The 23,297-nt window shown below is 41.6% G+C and overlaps 1 protein-coding gene across 1 annotated transcript in view; it reads right to left on the bottom strand.

Moving 5' to 3' along the window:
- Positions 1-7,053: 7,053 nt before the first annotated feature.
- CD38 (CD38 molecule) overlaps positions 7,054-23,297 on the bottom strand; it is a 51,633-nt gene continuing 35,389 nt past the window's right edge. Inside the window, exons 4-8 of the mRNA XM_058546771.1 lie at positions 18,782-18,867; positions 15,770-15,843; positions 14,176-14,268; positions 13,739-13,825; positions 7,054-10,744 (exon numbers count right to left, since the gene is read on the bottom strand). Of these exons, the coding sequence (XP_058402754.1) occupies positions 10,681-10,744; positions 13,739-13,825; positions 14,176-14,268; positions 15,770-15,843; positions 18,782-18,867 (404 nt within the window). The 3' untranslated portion in view covers positions 7,054-10,680. The remainder of the gene's footprint in view (positions 10,745-13,738; positions 13,826-14,175; positions 14,269-15,769; positions 15,844-18,781; positions 18,868-23,297) is intronic.

The raw sequence follows: 23,297 nt of genomic DNA, 5'->3' as shown, positions 1-23,297 counted from the left end.
TAATCTTTTTTTAAACACTATCCATTGAATGGCAGGGACAGGACTAGAGTGAGGTGAATGAGACCCCCACACACACCTGGTACTTGCATGACCCTGAGAGTGCTGCCTTCTTAAATTCTGTGCCCTCAGTGACTCTCACAACTCTCCCTAGTCTGACTCTGCCCAGTAGAATGGACGTGGAAAACACTACTTACCTGGCTCTGACATTTCATATTCATTTTGAAGTTTCTGATTCAAAATATACAAGCACAGGCCCAGTTTGGTGACATCTCATAAATTTAATCTTACTTGAGTAAAATTAACTCAAGAGGAAAACCGCATGTTAATACCTACATTTTCAAACACTATCATTTATGCGGCTTTGCATCTAATTCTACCAACTTTTTTTCTTCCATATATAATTTATTCAGATAAACTATATTTCTCTCAGGTATTTTTTAAACTACACAATGAACTTTCTATTCGATTCAAAGACTAGACTCTCTTTTAAACCGTGAAGACCACAGACATTTTCACCCCAAAACATTCTGAAGAGCATATGTCCCAATTTATAGAAATAACACAATTTCATATAATTTAAAACACCTGGGTGAAGCCTTTGGAGGGATATCTTGGGGAACACATCTGGCCTCACAGTCACAGGATTGCTCCTGGCCTCCGGGGACCAGAACAGTGGAGTCCCACGAACCTCAGAGCTGAGAGTCTTCCTACTGAGGAGGCCACACTGATCCTCACAGGAGCAAAGCGTATGTCATTGGATAATAATAATGATGACAACAGACATCTGTTGCGCTCTCACTACATGCCAAGGATTAAATGGCACGCGTGTGCCAGAACCAGCTAGCTGTCTCTCCAATACTCATTCTTGTCTTCGTCTAAAGGAACAGCATTTTTAGCTTGTTCATGGCTGGACAGAATAAAGCCTTCATTTTCTGGCCTTCTGTCTGGTGGGTGAAGTCACATGAGTAAGTTCGGGCCAGTGGAGTGTTATCAGAAGTGTCTTATGGCAGCTTTCTGGAAACTTCCTCAAGAGACAGTACAGAGATACTCTCTGCTCTTTGTCATCGATTTTCCTCCCTCCTGCTGCTTGGAACGTGGGTTTGATGGCTGGAAAGCCATCTTGGACCATGAAAACAAGAGGATGGCCTTATAGTGATGAGGAAGAAGGTCAGGTCTCTGAGGACCTTACAGAGCAGAGCCATCCCACCAGCCCCGGACCATTACCCTCTGGGCTTTTACATGAGAGAAATAAACACCTATCAGATTTAACCCACTGTTATTATGGGGTTTCTGTCACTTGAAGATAAATCTAATCTCTGCTAATGCTTAAGCCTGCTAGCAACCCAACAGGTAGTTATTATTATCCCCATTTTACAGACCAGGAAACTGAACCACAAAAAAACTTATAGTCAACGGGTGAAAGAGCTAGAATCCTCAGCATAGTCCTTCCCACATTCTGTGAAGGCTCTGTGCTGCCCTCTAGGGGCACTTTGTTCCCACTCTCACCCTTCCTCTTTCAAACGGGGACTCTGCAAGGCAGAACAAGCTCTAGAAAATAACAACAACAATAACAATAATAGCAGCCATTTATTGAATCCACATGGCAAGCCAAGATTTATAATTTTATGCTTAAGGAGCCGAGGCCCAGAGAATGTTAGCCAAGATCACACAACTCGTAAGAGGCACAGTGGGATTTATGCCCAGCGTCCTGCCCAGAGCCTTACTCAACCACTCAATATTACTGCCAGACAGAGTGTGCCAGGCCAAGAACAGCGTGTGCTGAGGGGTGATGGCAAGAGCAAGCGCTGGGGAAGCCAGAAGGCTGGGGCGGAGGGAGAAGGTGGTACGCGGGTGGCCCGCAGACAGACGGGGCCACAAGCTTCCCCTGATTGTCACTACTGGTCTTAGCTACCTTTCTTCTCACCACTCAAGTTTTAATTTCTTATTCAAAAACAGCTCCCCGGGTGAGACGTGGCCTTTCTTCAGGTTCCCACACCTCCAGTGGGGTCCGTTTGCTGAGTCTGTCCTTGTCACCAGCACACTGAAGAGCCTCAGGCGCTGTGAGGGGTTTGCAGGCAACCCCTCCTCAGTAGAGGGGAATCACAAGCAGTCTCGCATTTCTCAGATGCCTCTGTGTAGATTTAGAGCATTCTGAAGTCCTTTAATTCATTAAACCTCCCATAAATTCCTCGACCACCTTAGAGTGGTAACTCTTAGAGTGTTCCAAAAAGAATGCATCAACCTCCGTGATGCCGATTACAAGGGCATCTTTTCTGTCTATGGTTATCTTGACCTTTATCATCTCTGACATTTCAATCATCTTTGAACATTTCCCCTCCTCTCTGCTTTTCTAAGTGGCTTTCCTTCTACTGCTCTGGCTGCTGCTTCCCAGATCCTTAGTCACTCATCCTTCTTCAGACTCCCACTGCCCAGTAGGATTGTGGCCATAGCTTCTTGATATTCTTTCTATGTCCAGTGAGGCTGCTTTCCAATTCCTTCTCTGTAAAGTCACCGGGGTGATCTTTCCATATTGCATATCTGATCATGCCTCTCCCCTGTTTAATACCTTCCCAAGTGTGGTCGTCGGTAAAAACAACGTCTACAAATTCCCCCCTGTTCCTGTATATGCACTCCTTTGCAATGCGAATTTGCGGTTCCCCCTATCATGAGGTATTTCTCTACCCCTTGAATCTGGGGCTGGTGCCGTGAGACTTGCATTTGTTCATAATTTTTTTTTTATTTCTCTTTAATAGACTTTATTTTTTAGTGCAGTTTTAAGTTCACACCAAAATTGAGCAGAAACTACAGACAGTCCGCATGTAACTCCTGCCCCAAATATGGATAGCCTCCCCACTACACACCACCTCTTCCACTACAGCTTTTTTTAAAAAATAGAAATGAAATAAATGTACCAAAATAGAGGATGGATAAGTAAACTACAGTACAACTGTGTGGTGGAATATTCTTCACCAATTAAAAATGAGCATGTAGAGCTCCATCTATTGACTTAGGATAATGTTCATAACGTATTAATTGAAAAATTCATGTCACTGTAAGGTAACATAGCATGATCCCGTCTCTCTAAACATGTATCTATTTCGTTAGAGCTAAGAAGTCATCAATTGTAAGATGGACTATTAATTCATTCATCATTAAGAAGAAAGATACTGCCAATTAAACCATGACATATTGCTTTCTGAATACATTGATTCTGAGATGCATACTGGTTTCAGAAATTCTAAAATGTGAAAAAATGTTTCCTAGCTGGTACGTGAGTGTTTTCTATGCAAAACATGATTAAAGTGAAAAGTGTACAATATATACACAAGGTGTTGGCAGTGATTACCCCTGGGTGGCAAGATTATCAATGATTTTATTTTTATTTTTTATTATCTGTATTGTGTGCATTGAAGAAATCGTAACTTGGTTAATAAAACCATTTTAAAAGAAAACAATCAATCTCCCCTTTTTGGAAGCTGTCATCATCTGCCTTCTGCCATCCAGCAATGTGCTTTGCGCTCATGGAGCATGTCTGTGTCCTTGACAGTCTCACCTGTCTCATTCCCAGCCCTCATGAAAGACCAGTTTCCCAGCAAACACAGTGGGCTGCTGCCAAGAGGGACAGGGTAATGACTTTGGCCAGGTCTGAGCTACAATAAAGAGATTCGCTCTTGAATCCACAGGGAATAGGCCTTAAGCTCCATGGAGGTAGCCCATGTCTGTGTCCATCAGTATTCTATCACTAGCACCTAGCACCAAGAACAGGATCAATGAATATTGGTGATTGAATGAGTAAATAGTAAATCAATTATTTAATAGTGAGGCTGAAGCAGCCAGCAAAGCCAACTCTGGAAGAGGGAACTGAGATGCAGAGGCAAGAATCAAACAGGGCGTCACAGAGACAGGAGCTCTGAGATCAAATACTTTTGAGTTTCTATTATGTGCCCCAGGGTTGAGGATGAAGCAGTGAACAAAGCAGACTGAATCTTGCCATCTTGAAACTGAGATTCTGGGTGAAAGTGGAGCAGGATGCGGGAAGGAAAGGGAAGTCTCTTCTCCGTGACCATTCAGATTTGCCATCCTCTACCTGGAGTTTCCATCTCCATGTCTAAGGCTGCTACTGGAGTTTCACTGTTTTTCAGCAAAGGGAAGGGGAAAAAAGGGAAATCTCAGGCAAGTGTCTTTGTCTTTAAGATGACAATGCAATTGCATTGATCGTCTGCTCACATCCCATTGGCCAGAGCCAGCCACTGAGCTGGGAGTGTATTCTATGGCCAGGAAACCATGTTCCTGGTTAAAAATGGGGGTGGGAGAATACTATTTATTACAAAAAATAAAGATATTAGACAACAGTCAGCAATCTTCATCACTCTCATTTGAGGGTTCTTAGATGTTGTGGTATGAAAAGGAGCCATCGAGAGAGGAAAACCTTGACTCCCAAGCTACTGCCTACAACTCAACACCTGCCCTCCATGACTCCCAGGAGAAGGACTCAGTTTCTTCACTTGTCAAGGGAAGGAGTTCAGTTACTGCTCTGCAGCCATGATGTTCCATGACTCTTTCATCATTCTGTAATAAATTATTACAGAAATGTCTATTTTGTTACCTTTATTGTGAAAGCATTTGACATGTTAATGGTCATGGGTGACACTTTAAAAACACGACATCTTCAAAATAATTCCCTCTGACAGTACAGAGTCAATAACTTAAGCCCATATTCTAGAAAGCTGACAGCAAGAAGGACACCTAACGTGACTCCGCAGTGTTTCCTTTCTTCCACCTCACCAGTCCAAACAAGGTGTCCCTGGAAAAGCTTGTGATTTTTATGGCCCAGGGCCAGATAAAGTCATAAGACTTTGAGTAGCTAAGAGGGACTGAGACTTAGTGGCTCCCAAAGGGGCTTTTCTCCCTCCAGCAGTCAACTTGGAACTGATTATTCTACCCATTCAGGGAAATTCTCTGGAAGACAACCATGTGGAAACTGAACAGATTATTAAGTATCATTCACAAAGGGAGATTTGTTCTTGCACCAAAGGCTTGGGCCAGCTACCCCATTTCTTCTCAGTCTCACTCTTTTCCAACGTTCTTTCAGTTGTATCATTACACTGGGAGGGAACTTCTACTTCCAGCACATTTTGTCTTTTGATTTCATTCTACCAAGGAGAGCTGCACACCTTTGCTGTCAACAGAGTAGTGGGCCCCTGGTCAAGAGTGCAGGGGCTTGGATTGGCAATGCCAGGGGAGGTTGTTGAGCTCTTGGTGAGCTTGAAGAATGAAAATTACAAATGTTAAATTCTTAGATTTGGCAAGAGGAGAGGGTTCTATTGATACTGTTTGTCAACATCCAGCTTGGGATGGGAGCCAGCTCTTAGTGAAAGGTCATAGGAGGATAGCTGGCCCAGGCCTCTCGGGTGGGCAGCTACTAACCTTCTAGGACGATTCAAAGCTTGTGAGAGTGAGCTTGATGCTGTTGGTTGGCAAGAGGGCCATTCCCTACCCTCTTCTCCACTGCCCTCAAGGTCTCAGGGTCTCAGCTTCTGGACCAAGTAGGCTTGTCAAGGAATTTCCTCCAGAATAAAAATAGCTTCCAACATTTTTTTTTTAATTTAAAAAACTAACCTTGATAGAGTTCTATGTGTTAATCACTGTTAGGAGAATTGTACATCTATCATCCTGCTTAATGCTCAAAACAACTCAAAGAAGGAGGCACTACTATCACCCCCATTTTATAGGTAGAGAAACTGAGCTCTGTTCTAAGCATTTTACATATATCAAGCCCCATACATCAGATGGATCCATGCAACCATGAATCTGAGGCTGGTGAGCCAAGGAGGCAGGCACCACGCTCCATGTGCTATCTACCAGGCACCATCCCCTTTGGTTATTTCTATTCCCAGAAACAGCAGTGGCCACATCCAGTGGTGACAAAGTGACGGCTGAGTGTCCTTAGGGCAAGAATGACTTCTCTACCTCACCAGTCTGTGGAGTAATTTTGGGTGTTGCTCTTGACTAAGTGGCTTCCAAACTGTTTTCTTGCCCTCCTGGAGAACATATGAGCATCTGATATTCCCTAGAAAATTTATTTCCAGCCAGAGTTGTATTCTGGCTGATACAACATGTGAAGTGCCAAGTACAACATATGTTAGTTTTCTCTTAGCTAGGTCTGCATTGTGCATCAAGGCTTTAAATGTTGTTTCACATTTATATATATTATTAAGAATCACACATTTCACTATCTCATCATATAGACTCCTGGGAGGTCTCAAGATGAGTTTTCTTAATAGAGAACAAAGGTGTGTCATTGTGTGATTCTCAAATCTGAGATTCTTGCTGAAGAGCAAACAGCACTATTCCTTCTCTGATGTCTCAAAGGACAAAGAGGAATGAGTGAGAAGTTTCAGGTCTTCAACAGACTATGAGTTTCAACTCTCCTGGACATCTATTCCCACCTCCCTCACCCACAAGACACACCCAGGCTGATGACCCATCCTCTCATTACCTGCCCAACTCACTTGATCTTGGGGTGGGGGTAGATGAAAAGATCTGTTGCCTGTTGCAGTACATCATCAGCTGATTTAATTCTTCCTTCAACCCCAGAGGTAACTGTTTTAGTTTTTTTCCAGCTTTTTTGAGGTATGACTGACAAATAAATACGTATTTAAGGTGTACAATGTGATGTTTTGGTATTCGTATACATTGTGAAATGATGATCACAATTAAGCAAATTAACATATCCATCACTTCACATCATTACCCTTTGTGCGTGTGGTGAGATCACTTGAGATCCACTCTCTTAGCAAATTCCAAGTATGCAATACAGTATTGTTAACCATAGTCACCATGCTGTACCTGAGGTCTCCAGAACTTACCCATCTTATAACTGAAAGTTTGTACTCCTTGACCAGCATCTCCCCCACCTCCAACTCCCAGACCCTGGTAATCGCCATTCCACTCTCTCTTACTATAAGTTTGACTTTTTTAGATTCCACATACAAGTGAGATCGTGCAGTATTTGCAGAGATAACTATTTTTAAGAATAACTCCACAAAGTCCTTTATTTTTCTTTTATTGTTGTATAATACATTTATGTCTGTTATAAATACATTCCAAACTGGAGATTCACAGATATTAATGAACTTGCCCAGTTAATGAACTGTCTCTTAATTCCACAGTTTTCACAGCTTGTGCTGCTTGCACTTCGATCAGAGGATGAGAATGGTCATGTGCACCTATGTGAATCAAGTTCAAGGATAAATGCTCTGTGAGGGACCAGTTCAAAGCCGTCTGTGCTTTGTTGCTGTGAGCTGAGAGCCAGCCAACCACTGCCTCTCAGGGCGGCACCCGGGCAGCACCCAGCTACTGAGTCCCCGAGAGATTGTTATATATATATTAAAATGATGACTCTTAGTAGTATAAATAAATTAGTTCCTTCACTATTTTTAAAAGACTGGGTTAACAGGAAAATGTCTGGGTTAACACTGCACTTATAAAACGCCTTTCAAAGTTATATCATCCTCTAGGTTTACTTTCACATTTTACTTTACACAATTTTAATTTGCTGTGCAAAACATTTATCCAATGAATATAACTAGTGGCCTTTTAAAAATGCACAAAAACAGAGTCCTCCTGTGTAGCATGGATCCTACCTGAGAGCCTCATGTCACAGTCTCAGGAACTGTTTTAAGGAGGAGCGGGATGCCGAGAAGCAAGCTGATGCTGCTCCTGCTGTGTCCGTCTAGCAGGGAGTGTGCAGACCTGGGCTGAGCTTGATCCAACTAGAGCTAAAGGCCTAGAAAGCTGTCAAGCCAAAGCCAAAGAAAGAATGCATTTTGCCGAAATATTTGATATATACCTGGCTCTTTCTGCCAGGTATGTAGGAGACACTAAACACGTCAACACAGTGCTGCAGGGCTAAAGAAGGACTCATTGAATGTAGAATTACTGGGGATTGAGAGATGTGATTTTTGGATCATGAAAGGATGTGTCTATATTGTATACACACATATACATATGTGTGCACGTGTGTGTGTGTGTATCCTTTCAAGTATTCAGTCTAAAATTTCAGAACTGTATCTGAAAGTGTACCACAAACATTATATGGTCAAGAACCATTACAGGAAAAAAAATAGTGAGCCTCAGGGAGTTAGAAAAGGGAAATTAAGGCCTGTTCCCACAGCCTTTGGGTAAGTATGATGGTGGGTGCAAGTTGGGATGGTAAGAGGATTTTCAAGAGCAAACAAGAATGGAGTAGGAGACAGGAAGTAGCAAGGTTATAAGTAAAGCATGAAGTTTATAAGCAATCAGTAATTCAGTAGAGACATCACTTAAAAGAAGAGGGATATGGAGGATCTATTCCTATAAGGAGGCCAGAAAGTCCTTAGGGCTAGAGATGGCAAAGGTACAGAGTTGGAACTATAGAGAGAGATTGGGGCATCATGGTAATGAGGATACAGAGGTGGTACAGGAGAAAAGAGCACCCAGCCTGTAGCCACCTCCTCCAGGGCTCCCCAGGGCCCTCTGTGGCACAGTGTGAAACCTTGGGACCAGCCTCCTCTTAGGTCTCCACCAACTTTGAACTTGAACACTCAAATGAGTCTTCTTGGGGAAAGCCTCATACAAATTAATTTCTACTCTGTTTCATCTTTGGAAGGGGACATAAAGAACAAAATTTTTCTGACACGGGCAGCCACTCCAAGAGGTATCCTGGTGAACAAGGAAGATATATTAGAGAGTTGAGAAATCAGCAAGTGAGCCCGACAATAAGGCAGAGTCTTGAGAGAAAAATAGCCAGGTCACTCAGTGGATTAGTAGGACCCTATTTCTGAAGACATTCTGCAAGTAGAGTTAATTGAAACTTGTTGCAAATCTGAACCGGTCCCAAGCACCCATCCTCCTGTTCAGCCAAGACTAAATTCCCATGAGGACATGCCTAAGTGCAGAAGGGGCTAGTGAAGAACTTCTGGACTGATCACAGTGGCTGTAGCTGCAAGGTCTCCTGAAGAAAACTGGATTGTCAATCAGGGGCAGACAGAAAGGAGCCAACCTTGGTCGAGTGCTTGCTTCCATAGAATGCACTGCACCAGAGCGTCAATTTTTCTCACCACAATTTACTTCTCACCACACTTTAATGGGGGTAATTTTATAATCCTTATTTGAATGGCAAGGAAGCTGAAGCTCAGAGAGGTTAGGTATTTTGTTCAAGATCACAGAGTGATGCCAAAATATGAACCTAGAAATGCCTGACTCCAAAATTTATGCTGTTTTCAACAAACTAAGTGGGTTTCCCAAAGGAGTCTCAAATTAGTTCATCAATTCTTCATGTAACGCATCTATGTTTAAAAAAAGAAAACTAGAAAATCTCCAGATGTTTGAAAATTAAGCAACATCTTTCTAAACCACAATGAAATTAGAAAATATTTTTAACTGAATGATAATGAAAGACATGTATCATAACTTAAGAGCTGCAGCTAAAGCAGTGCTCAGAGGAAAATTTGTAGTACTAAATGTATGTATAAGAAAAAAAACAGGCTGAAAAATCAATGCTCTAAGCTTCCATCTCAAGAAGCTCAATAAAGAAACCCAAAGAAATTAGAAGGAATTTCTACATCTCTAATAATAAAGAGAAGAGCAAAAATCAAATTAAATAGAAAGAAAAAATCAACAAAGCTAAAGATTGGTTCTTTGAAAGAGTAATAAAATTGATAATCCCCAAGCAAGACTAATCGAGAAAAAAAGGGAGAAACATAAATTGCCAGTATCAGGAACGAACATATTTTAACTGCCTACTACATATATAAGACACTGAGCACAAGGAGGAGGGAGAGGAGGAAAAAAAATGTATCTGTTTGAAGTCATGCAGAAAAATCACATTCCAGATTCTATAGTATTCAATTTAATCCAATGTGCATTTATTAGAAGAGAACATAAGGTGCTGTAGGTTTGGTATTGAGAAATATCAAAAATATCTTGAAAGAGAGAGCACACGTACTTTGGAGTCAGACAGAGCTGAGTTCAAATTCAGCCTCTACCTTGAACTAAATGCATGACTTTAGGCAAATTATATAACCTCTCTGAGCTTCCATTTTCTCATCTAACAAATGGGACATAATAATGTCAACTTTATAGGGGTGTTGGAATGGTTAGAGATAAAGCATCAAGTACATAGGTAGCATATATTCTACAGAATACTTTTTCCAATGACCCATTACCATGGAATTTATAGTTTAACTCTCTGTATGAAGGGTACAAAAATATATCCTGAGACAAGGTCATTCAATTGGAAATGTAACATTTTCTGAACAGCTTGAGCATTTACCTTTCTTTCCTTGCCTCTGCCAATAAGAGAGGTTTGGCGTAGTCGTTTTTCAACAGAAAGAATGTTACCAACATGTAAACAACATAAAAGCATCATATAAAAGTTAAAATGAAATAAATTAATATAAAAATTTCATTCTAATTTTATACATTAATTTTTTTCTTGATTATTAGGAGATCAAAATAAAAACTAGGCCGATAACATGCTATTTTAAGACTTTGGAGGAAAAGGTTTCCATCTCTAGTGTTCACATGATGACAGACGATCCCTTCAAGTCCTCTGCTATCCACCAGAGTGTCTGCTGAGTCATACATGTTGATGTAGACTGCAAGCGCTCAAAGATCTGAAACAACCGTGAGATTGGCTCATATCTCGGATGTACAAGATGAATGCTCAGGATTTTTCACACACTGAATAAACTTGAGAGGCCTATGGCAAGAAAGCAAAAAAGGAGATCAAGCGGCAGTTGAATACATCTATGGTTCAATTCACCAGGAAAGTAGCCCCTTCATTAGCAGCAAAAGTACGCATGGAACACTTAGCACCCATGCAAGTTCCTCTCCTACAGTGACAACATGGAGAAAAGTCAAGTCCAAGAGTGAATGGCTTAAAGTATGGCTCAGTTTAGCTTCATTTCACTTGTAAAGCCATAGAAATAAATACTGAGAAGGCATGTTTGATGATAATATGTGGACATGAAAATGAATGTCTGGCTCTTGCATGTCACAGATATGTGCTATGAATGTCAGCTGATGATGAAGAAACAGCAGAAGGAATAACCCGAGATGAGGGATCCCCATACTTTCCATTGATGATTTGCTTTCTTCTCTTCAAAAGCTTCTTAAGGCAGTGTTGGCTCAAAGGCAGCCCAGAGGCTGAGAAGGCTGGAGGCCATCAGCTAGAGAACCACACCACTTTTGCACAGAACTAATCCTAGATAAATATCTAGCAGGTGAATGACTCTTATTTTCATAAATATAAGATAACAAAGTGACAGGGTCCAATGGGAGTGCCGAGCACTTGGAGGAGGGGAGTGGAGAGTGGGGAAAGTGTTCATTAAATTGGAACTGAATCTGATTTTGCTAAATGTGAGTCAAGGAAGAAAGAGATCCTTAGAAGCAGCTACCAGCACCTCTGTGCTTCTGGGATGGGCCATCTCAGGCTTGTCTCTAGCCAACTGTCATGACCAGTTGGGCACAGTGGCTCTAAGTTTAGAGTCACCCCATCCTCACCAATAAGGTAACCTAGGATCCCCCACATCAATACATCCCAGGGAGGGAGAAGTATCTTCTTCCTTAAGGAAATACAGCTATGGAAAAGGAATCTTTCTAAGATTATTTAGGATTTTTGAAGCCACCTTTGCTTTATGTTAAGTGAAGAGAATATGAATATGCTTCTTAATTAGTTTCTAGTTTATTGGGAATTCAGTTTTGGAAAAGAAGCAGCAATTATGCTGTTAAGATGATCTCTCCCATAAATATGTAAACATTAATATTCAATGTCCCAATAAAACAGACACACTTTTCATATGTTGGGTAACACATTGATGGATAGAGACAGAGCGTATTTTAAAGTAACGCAGAGGGAGAAATGTGCCCTTTAGATTTTTTCTTAATACGCCACTAGAGGGCACTAACCAGAATAAGCATGCCGACCATTTGATATTTTTATGGTAATCCAAAAGAATATTTTACCTTCTTTTCACTCCACTAGTTAAAACATATGTTAAGAAATTCTGTATGCATTTTATCAGAATTGTTAGTGTGTATATGGGAAAAAAAGGAAAAAGACTCAAAGGATATATAGCCAAATGTTAATAATGTTTGTCTGAGTGGTGGGATTTGTTAAGAGGTAACAGCGGAATCATTAGGAGGTCTAATCTATATAAATGTAATTACATTCCTGTTTGCTCATTAAACAATCGCACCAAGACAGCTGGACAAAAGTTTGCTAAAATTGGGAGGTATGTTTGGGATGGAGTGATTTAAACGACAGTCTATGTCTATGTCCCTATGGTCCACTTTGGGTTTCCCTAGAGACAAGCAGCTGTCTTGCAAAGCCACCAAACTCTTAGATACAACAAGGGGCCCTGCGGGTCTGGTAATTCAGATAGCCATGCGAATATATTATCCCCTCATGGATGGAGAAAACAAACAGTGATTTCAAATCCGATCCTCAAGTTTAAGGTCACATGAGCAGATGTTCTGAATGACAGGTGTTGGCTTACAAATCACTTCTTTCCTTTGTGGGCCACTATACAAGTCCAGATGGAAGGTTATGCTTATATATTCTTCCCAGATGGAGAAAGAGTGAGCTTATCTGGAGCCTACAGTAGGCCATCAATGAAAGAAAGGGGAATGTTTAATGCAAGAAAAAAGATAAAAGAATGTTGGAGACAAAACTCATCTACATCCCCCAATCTTCTCCTAGGTTTTAGTATTCTATTTTCCCAATGCAAAATATCTTTGAATAACTCAGACTGGTCAGATGGCTGCCACATTTCTTTCATAGCTGTTCCTTTGTTCTGTCTGTTTTCCCATCTAACTGCTGTAGAAGGCTTGTGTTATTTTCTAAAGCCAGCTGACTGATGGGGAATTTGGATCACTTGGGAGACAAAAGCTCTCAGTGAATGTTCCTTGAATCTGTCCTTCTGCCTTTCTGATATGGTCGGTGGGAGAGGGTGGTGACAGGAAGGAGAAGGGAAAAGCATTCTAGCATTTCCACTTCTACATTCTTTGAGAAAATTTCCTCTCTCCATCAGTCTTTTTCTAAGCTACCATATGCGGGAAAATCTTCAAAGATGCTTCTAGCAACGGATCCCTGCCTATATTAAGTATTGGCCACAACTACTTAAAAATGAGGGACAAGGTCCCAGTTTTGATAACAGAGTTGCAGGTGACTTTAAAAATATATACCTATCTGTAATTTTAAGCTTTTCTCCAATAAACATGTATTACTTCTAAGTTTTTAAAAAGATTTTACATTTTTTCATTAGAGAAAGATAAAGCTTGGTAAACTGCCATGTGGCAACTTACCAAGTGTTAGGCATCTACACTGAGATCCAACTAAAGAAACTTCACATGCAAAGTTACGTCGTCACAAGAATTTTACAAATACTTTACATTTGGCAAAACGCACTTCTGCTCCCAGAAAGCTTAGCAGGCCTGTCAGCCCTGGGTCAGGGGAAACCAGAAAATATGCCCTCAAAGGCTGGGTCATCTTCAGAGGAAAATCGCTGCTTGGGCCGGGTGGGGAAGGAAGAGAAGGAGGGGGAAAGGAGATCAATTGAAGGCCATTGGCTGGGAACACCTTCTGGGCTAAGCTGGGGGAAGAACAGAGATTACCACAGGTCACCAGCAAAGCCCAAGGGAAAATGCCTGCAGATGGCGAGACACCATTTCTCTTTAAGAAGAAATCAATTACCTGTAGTTATCCTGGCAGGTAAATGTAATATTCCTTTCATTTATAATCGTTTTCAGATTAAATATGGAGGAACTCGAACATGAGATGCTGGGCAAGAAAGAAGAAAGTGTTAAAATAACAAGATCTCGCAAACATTTCTTGAGTCTCTTAGTTTCTTCTAGGTAGCAGGCCCTGGGCAAGGCCCTGGGATAAAGAGGTGAAACACAGGTGGCTTCTAAGAGCTCACGGGGTAGCAGGGGAGCCAAAGGTGTGAACTAGGTAGACACCTATCATGGAGATAAAATTAAGAGGTTGTTGGGATGGGCTGAATGTAGCGTAAGGCCCCTTCATTTCCTGAGCCAGTCTTTTCTCAACGCATTCTTGTGACTGTGGATTCTTTTGTGGACTGATTCCTAAAGTAACCCTGACACTAATGGGTACAAAGCAGTAACATATACCTGGCAATTCCTCCAATGCTATGCATCACCCAAGCCTGCAGTGTATGAACCTTCTGTGGATGCAAATTACGGATTTCCACACGTCCAAAAGTGCTAAGATAGAAGAGACAAAGAACATTTAACCCCAGATTAAATTGTTCAGGCACCCATAGCCCCTGTGAAAAGCCCACAGGCAGGGCACCACTGCTTAGAACCTACCCTTTGGAATTGACCCCTGGTTTGCACTAGAAATAGCCACTTTTACTCATTTGACGTGACCCTCAATGAATAAGATTCTCAAAATGAGATTGTTTATCTGTGCCCTGATGTTGATTCTTTACGTACTTGCTATTCCAAGAGTGGGCCTTAGACCAACTTAATGAGCATCACCTGGGAGCTAGTTAGAACTACAGAACTTCAGCCCCCCACCACCTGCTGAATCAGAATGTGCAGCTGAGCAGTCCCCAGGTGACCCACATGCTCAGGGAAAGTTGAGAAGCTCTGCTTTGAAAGACCCTGATGTCCTGCCTGAACCCCAGTCCTGAACTTTCCCCGTTAGTCTCCGACAGCTTGGACCCCTAATACCAGATTATAAAATTCGAGAACGTTAACACTTTCACCCAAAAGCCCATATGGCTGAGGTCAGAAGAAGACAAGAGAACAAATGCTTCTTTGTGGAATTAAATATTAAAACAGGAGAGAAGCAAAATTAATTTGGCATACCTAGAGTGCCAGGGGCACATTAATATATGCTCCTGCCTCTCAGTCCAGCCTTATCTAGGGAAAGATTAGAGAACAAAGACTGAAAAGGTAATCAGTGGGGTAAAAACTGTAAATATAGAAGGCGGTCAGAGAAGAAAGGCATTGGTGTGGCCAGACTCGGTGGTGTGGATTAAATAAGAACAATAGCTGATACTCATTGAGCACTTCCTCTGTTGTCAGGCACAGAGCCCAGCGCTCTTCAGACATTATCTCAGCTGCTCTTCACATCACCATCACCTCTTCAGGTGCATGCTACAGGGGCTCTGTGGCCCTGCCTAAGGTCACAGAGATAATACATCATGACCTCTGGAGTCCCCGCCTTTAACCACTGCGGTAAATTGCTGATAAGGCCTGCCGAGAGATCATGAGGGCCAAGAGCCCAGCACCGCCCCTGATGTTCTCAACAGTAGCTTTACTGCTGAATTGGGACTCACATCATTCATGGAAGAGAGAGGAGTCAGGCCAGATCTTCATGGGGGTGAGGATTTAGGCAGAAGGATGGAGGGGGCAGGTCATACAGAGGAACAGCATCAGCAAAGGTGGGAAATGGGCAGGATGGAGTATATGGGAGAGAGAGCTGAGAAAATTACACCAGGCCTCAAAAAGTCAAGAGGAGGAGCTGGACACAGTGCAGGGACCATTAGGACATTTAGAGGATTTTAGGCAAAGTAGAAACCACACAAAAGCATTGACTTAGAAAGACAAACCTCTCCAGAGGATACAAAAATTTTACCTTTTTTAGCCCAGATCTTCAGTACCAACCTTAAACATGAAAAGCATATTCTTCTAGGAATGAAATATCCAATAGGAGGCTGTGCTAACACTTGTAAATAGGATGCAAAGAAATGAGTACCTTTTTTCATCAAAGGCTTTAATGAGGGAACCATTGAGCACCACATGGACCACACCACAGGCATCTTCTGCAAACTTAAAAAAAAAAAAAGCCCACCATTCTTCAGCATGCAAACTTAATCACCATGGCCCAGCAGTTCCAACCAAAACAGCTCTTAGCAGTAGCTAGAGAAGAAGGGAATAACCTGTAAGGCTCTAGCTCAGTAATGCCAGGTCTATGTAATTTTCATCCCATGCTATTGAAAGGATTATGCTTCACATGAGTGTTCTGGAAGCAGTTGCTCCAACCTGTGTTTGAACAATGAAGGTCAACATCATTGTTCATGGGGTTGCTTAATTGGTGGTTCAGAAGTGGGAAGTCCAGATGAGTAAGAAAAACATCAGTGAAGGAGGAAGATGAAAGCGCTTTTGGGGGCCATGCACTGTAGCCACTGCACATTTCATTGAGTGGGAGCAGGGTTGACAATTCAGGGGTCAGGGAAATGGGGAACATCAAGAAAGGGGAATCTGAGGAGAGAAGGTGACACTGAGGCCTGCACAGGCACAAAGAGAAACGGGGAATGAGTGAATGAATATTATTCAGCAAGGAATTTTATTTCTTCACGCAACAAACATTCAGCTGGAATCTTTGCCAGGCACTAGGAAAAACACAATGAACAAAACAAAGCAATCCACCCGGGCCCCTGGGACCAGAGCAAGCCCCCTCCTCACATTATCCATCTATGTATGGCATTGTGATGATGAGCTCAACGTAGGTTTAGCTGCTGGTACTGCGAGCTCTTTGAGAGCCATGAGCCTGGCTTGTCACTACCGCCCTGGAGCCTCATAGCTAGTGCATGGCAGAGTGGGCACCCAGTGAAAATCTGTGGAAGGAAAAGAGAGAAGGAGGAAGGGAGGGAAAGAGGAAGCAAGAAGTCCAAATACTCTGAGACGGAGATTAGGAAAGAAATAGAAAAAGCGTATCAGAGGCAACAAAAGCCAAGTCCTAAAGGAGGAATAGGATTCACCTGGTAAAGGCTGAGGCAGCTGCGAACAGAAAGGCCTGGAGCTTGAGAGAACAGCGGGGTTTGGGAGGAAACTTCAGTGGATGCTAAAGTTGGGTAGATCAGTTAGTTCATGGAGGGCCACGAATGCTCTGCCAAGGACTCTGGCCTCTATTCTACAGGTGATAAAACACCACTGAACAATTTGAAACTGAATTGTGAAGATACAATGCGGCTTCTCTTTTTCCGCTGTGTGATGAGCAGAGGACAGAGGCCCAGTTATTATCAATCTCAAGGGCTACCTCAATAGGGTGCTTACAGGGTGCCAAGCACTGACCCCACAACACATAATTCTCAACATCCCCCACGAGGTAAGTATTGGGTCAATGTTCCCCAAGGTCACGTTACTTGAAAGCTAGAAAGTGAGATGGGGTTCAAACCCCAAGCAGCACTGCCTCTATTGTCAGAAAAAGAAGGGTCTAGTCTGACCAAAGAAGGCCTTCCACATACATGTACGAGCACTTGGCCAAGATAAAGCTGTGGTCCCAGGACAGCTCACAGTGTAGGGCACCCTCCCTCACCTTCACCACCACCCAGCTTCAAGGGCAGTGTGGGGACCACTGGGAGGTGCTTGACGTATAAAATATGACTTGGCTTTAAAAGTTTTTAGCAATAGCACTGCCCCAAAATATTATAGAGTGATCAAATAAATAGAAACTTTTCTCAAAAAAGCAAACAAACAACAACAAAAAACTCTACAGTGCCTCCAATTTTTCACCACACATAGTAGGTACTCAACAAGAATCTATTAAAGGAATGCCTTCTGAGTGAGTTCATGGGATGGTGGTATCTTGTTTAAATATTGCAGTAACCTTACAGGACCGGCATTATTTTTATCCCCATTTGACAAATGAGGAATCTAAAGGTCAGAATGGTTAAAGAATCTGCCCAAGTGTAAACGTCTCCTTACTTCAAAAGCCAGGTGATTACCCTGTCTCCGCCACACCAGGGTGTACCCGAATCTCCTTCAGGTGGGTCAGGCCCTCAGCTCTGCTACTTACTAGCCCACTGACCTTGGACGAGTCACTTAACCTCTGAGTCTCAGTTTCTTTACCTGAACCGTGGAGATGTGTACCTTCCCACACCACCTATTGTGAGGACTAAATAGGACGACACAGGTAAGGCACCTGCCCAGGACTTGTCATAAATACACACTTAACAAATGTGAGTTTCCACTTGCCCAGACCCCTTAGATGTCTAAATTTAATTTTGGAGAATTATAAGTAGTAGAGTTTTACTTTCTCCCTCTTTTTTTTTCCTTCATTTCCTTCTTCCTTCCTTTCTTTCCCTTTCCTTCCTAATCCACTTGCAAAGAAGCAACTTATAAGAAAAATAAATATGCACAAACGCAGCTTAGAGTCAAGTCGGAAAAAGATAGAGAGACTGGGGAGAGGGAGGATGGGGGGTATGGCCCAGCCTAGAGTCTGGATCTGGAGTCAGACCATTTGGGATAAACTTCCAGATCTGCCACTTACTAACTTTGTACACTTAGTGGATTGCTTATTTACCCATACCTCCATTTTCTCATCTGTAAAATGAGCGTGAAACTCACAGTACCTACTTCACAGGGTTCTTGTGAGGATGAAAGGTTTTAATCCATGTAAAGAGCTGAGGACTGTGCCTGGCCACACAGTAACTGTTCTATAAATATAGATTATTAAGACTGTTCTAGGAATCTCAGATTGGCCAATACCTGGATCAGAGGATTAAACCAAGCCCGAGCTTCCTGGTAGCCAAAGCCAGAGAGCAGGAATTCTCTAACTGGAGCCCATGGGTCCTCCACGAATGCCCTAAACTTTATGTGGAAATCTTCTGGCATGTGCTTAAGAACATTTTTCTCAGGAGAGAATCCAAAACTTTTGTTCCTAAAAGGAACTGTGACCCAAAAGGAATTAAAACTAACCAGTAACTGGATGATGTCTTAAGTTCTTCGGTCTCCAAAATTCTAGAATTTCAATTTTAGTACTTACCCTTTTGGAAACCGCGTTCCAGAATACAGAAACAGAGTTGTTGAAGCATTCTTCCCTCCAGTCTGGACAAGATTTATAGTTTATTTCTAAAAGACATAGTTCATAGAAAATAATTAAAGTAGAAAAGAAAGGGTATAATTCAGCTTCACTCTCCCCGGCTAGTGGATCATAGTGGAGGCTTTTCCCAATGGCATTGCTGCCAAGTTGGAGGCTGGAGAATGGACACATCTCTACCTAATTTAACTAAGTGTCCCCTAAATTGCTTCCAAGTCGTTGCCTTACCCTCCAAATCCCAGACAGGAACACAGTGACCCACTTTGAGTCATCATTCTGGGAAATTTCAGCAAAGCTCACATGATAGAGAAAAGCCCCCAACAGTATCCCCAGATCCAGGAGGAGTTAGAGATACAACTGGGCCCTCAGGGGCTGCCTTGGCCAAGCACTCCTCCTCTCCTGCTGACAGCTTTCTTCCCCCCCCCTCAGTCCCCACCCCCTCAGGCTCAGATGGCCTCAGAGTCTTTCTACACTCTCCTGGTCAAGGCTGGATCAGCCACTGGTGAGCTACAACAGAGAGCATGAATACATAGTTCTTGTGTTACTTCTCTGAAGAATATCTGCCTAATGCACAAATATTTATTTTTATTATTTTTTATTGAGGTATAATTAACAAATAAAATAAGATATTTAGAGTGTACAATGTAACGATTTAACACATCCATCACCTCATATTCTTTTTTTCTTTTTTTTTTGGCGAGAACATTTAAGTTCTCTCTTAGCAAATTTCAATCGTTCAATACAGTATTATCAACTATAGTCACCATGTTATACACGGTATATACATAGTTATACAATAGATCCTCAGATCTTATTCATCTTACAACTGAAAGTTTGTACCCTTTGACCAACCTCTCCCTACGTCCCCCATCCCCTGTCAACCACCTTTCTACTCCCTGTTTCTATGAGTTTTACTTGTTTTTTTTAGATTCCACCTATAAGTGATACCATGCGGTATTTGTCTTTTGTCTGGCTTATTTCACTTAGCATAATGCCCTCCAAGTTCATCCATGTTGTCATATACGACAAGATTTCCTTCTTTTTTAGAGCTGAATAATATTCCATTGTATGTATGTATGTATGTATGTATATACACATCACATTTTCTTTATCCATTGCATTTGACTGCAGGAACATTTATCAAATGTTAGTTCCTGGGGATAGAGAGATGAATTAGATAGAAGCCCTGCCTTCAGAGGCCACATGATCTAGTACACATGATCTAGTCTAAATCAGAGAAAGATCAACTTGGGTTGGGGGTGCAGCACTATTAGGGAAAGTTGATGTTGAACTTGGTTTTGAAGGATGAATGGGAGTCTTCAGACAGATGAGACAGAGGAAGGTGTTCCATGCAGACAGAACACGTGCAAAGGCACAGAGTTGTGAGACAGCCTAAGGGGCTTAGATTAGTACCGCCAGAGCAGAAGGGATGAGGAAAGGGATGATGGAAGATGAGGCATATGAAAGACAGAGGCCAGGCCTTGTTAAGGAATGTAGACTTTATCCTAGAGGCAAAAGAGCTATTGAGGTTTTAGGTAAGAGACGGAAACAATTCCACTGTGGTGGCCAGTCAGAGGCTGACCTAAAGGAGTAAGGAGTGAGCAGTGAGAATCTTACAGCAGTCCAGCAAGAAAGGAGGGTATGTTAGTGTGCTGGACTCAGGCAGTGGTAATGCCGATAGAAAACAAAGGATGAATTACTAGGTACATAGATTAGGTTGGTGACTGATTGGAGATGGGTAAGGAGGGTGGAGTAAGAATGAAGGCAGAATCTGGGGATGTCTTACCTCCACTTTGCATCATCAAGCAGGTAGGGGACGTGCATGGAGAGAGGCCCTGGAACACTTTCTTGTGCCCCAGAAGTCAAGCATGTGGCAGCTGCCTGTTTCCTCTATGGGTGTGAGTACAGCTGACCCTAGAGAAACACCTGTCTCCTTCCACCTTGCTCTGGGCTGAAATGTGTCAACCCAAAAGATATGTTGACGTCTTAACCCCTGGTACCTGGAATTGTGACCTTATTTGGAAAACGGGTTTGTGGAGATGTAATCAAGTTCAGATGAAGTCATTAGGGGAACTGGGTCCTAATCCAATATGACTGGTGTCCTTATAAGAAGGGGAAGTTTGGTCACAGAGACAGACATGCACAGAGGAAAGACGCCGTGAAGACACACAGAGAGAAGACAGCCATGTGAAGATGGAGGTAGAGGTTGGAGTGATGCATCTACAAGCCCAGGACCACGAAGGATTGCCAGCAAACTAGAAGCTAGAACAGGCAAAAGATTCTCCCCTAGAGCATTCAGAGAGAGCATGGCCCAGCTGACACCTTGATCTCAGACTTCTAGCTTCCAGAACTGTGAAAAAGTAAATTTATAATGTTTTATGCCATCCAATTTATGGTACTTTATTACGACAGCCATAGGAAACTAATATACACTTGTAGACCACAGTCGTGGGCTTGACTGCCAGTGACAGGAAAGAAAGTTCTAGATTATAAATCCTTTGAGGGATGAGGAAGTAATTCTGGGAATTTTTATAATAAATAAATGCTTTAAAAAGAAAATCACACAAATAAAAAAACAAACATTTTCATGTACAGATGTAAATAATTACTGTGGAGTCAAAAGAGAAATCTGAATCATCTCCCAATAGAGGCAAAAATGCTGATGACGAGAAAATGAGCATACATCTTGTGAGGTGCTACAGAGGTGCTACCCTTCATAGGTTTTCGTGGGCATAAACCTCTTTTATCTTCACAACCACATCTGGAGAGCAGTCTCCCAGTTTGTCACCTCCCCTCTCCCCCCAAGGACATCTCCCCCTTGCTGCCTGCCATTATGCAAACACACCACTAAATAAACTTTAAAGTTAGAGGTAAAAAGAAAAGGAGGTAAATTTTACAACCAAGCAAGAGAAATTAAATTAAGCATATAAAAAAAGAAGTAAAAAGAGATTAGAATTTTATAACAGAAATTAAGACTTCCATAGTAAAACAAATAAACAAGGTACAACTAAGTCAGGTAGAAAAAAATGTGTAAGCCAGAATATATAACAATTAAAATATAAAAATCAGGAAAGACAGCAAATAAATTGGAAGAAAAGGTTAAAATCAATAAAAATTAAGGCCAAAGAAGAAGAAAGTAGGCAAAATAAAACAACCTATACAGGATTCAACTGAAAAGAGAGCAAAAATAAAGAACTCAAATATAAATACATAAGAAATAGATTTTTTTATTTGCTATAACTCCATTTTATTCTAAGAAAGAATTGAGGTGCTGAATTAAAAAATGAAACCAAAAAAGAAAAGTTTTCAGTAAACACATTTAAAAGCTGAAAGAATTAAATGAATTATCAAGAAAAGCTAACTTACAGAAAGAGAAATTAAAAAAGGGAAGCAGGAGACATGGCAAAAACTATAAAACTTAACTAAAAAGGAAGTGAATAAATGGAGAGAGATATTCGTATGCCTTTATTCCGGGTGGAAAGACTCCAGATTAAAGAATCATTTAAAAATTACAAAAATAAAAATACTAGATGAAAATACAGAAGACTCTCCACTCCTGAGTAAGGAAAATCTTTTTCTCATAAGGGGAATATGAAACCCAGAAGCCAAGTAGGAAAGGATCGACAGATTCACTGCATGTCTCTGTGGCCGACGACAGAATAGAAACAGTGTTGAAAGAAAAACATAATCTAAGGAAAATAGACTTGCCACCTCTGTGCCAGAAAACAGGCAGGATGACGGTTAAGAACACAAGTTCTCCAGCCAGTAAGCCTGGGTTCCCTCCCAGCTCTGCCACTTACTAGCTGGCAACTTACTTAACAGCCCTGTGCCTTGGACTTCCCATTTGTGAAGTGGGATCGCCATAGGACCTCATGGGGCTGTGAAGGACTGAACCAGCGACTACTCATACAGTATGTAGCACAGCAGCTGGGACTTTGTAAGGGCCCAATGAGAATTCGCTACTATTATTAATTTATATAGAGCTTCTATAAATAAGAAAATAACAGACATCCCAATAAAAATGGTGAAGATAAACGAACTGCCAGTTTACAAAAGAAATAGAGGTATTTACCATAAAATACATAAACAAGCTCAGCCTCACAATCAAAGAAACGCAAAATAAGCCAAGGTATTATTTCTTTTTCAAATTGACAAAGACATTTTGAAGTATTAATATTCAGTGTTGGTGAGAGTATAGGTAAATAAATAATCTCAGATATTTTGATGAATGTATAAATTGTTACCACCTCTTCAATGACAATTTATCAGTTTCTATCACAATTTATCCACGCCGAAATACCATTTGTAAAAATTTATCTTTCAGAAATGCTTCCACACGCATGCAGATGTACGTGTGTTGTGGTGTGCGTGTGTGTGTGTACAAAAGTGCTCCTTGCAACAGTGGTTGTGATAGCAACAACATCTAAAACAACCTAAATGTCTGTCAATAGGAGATTGGCTA

The sequence above is a fragment of the Diceros bicornis genome, chromosome 8 (assembly GCF_020826845.1).
Source record: "Diceros bicornis minor isolate mBicDic1 chromosome 8, mDicBic1.mat.cur, whole genome shotgun sequence".
Classification (NCBI taxonomy): Eukaryota; Metazoa; Chordata; class Mammalia; order Perissodactyla; family Rhinocerotidae; genus Diceros; species Diceros bicornis.
Note: the sequence above shows the minus strand (reverse complement) of the source record. Positions and strands in the feature narration are given on the sequence as shown.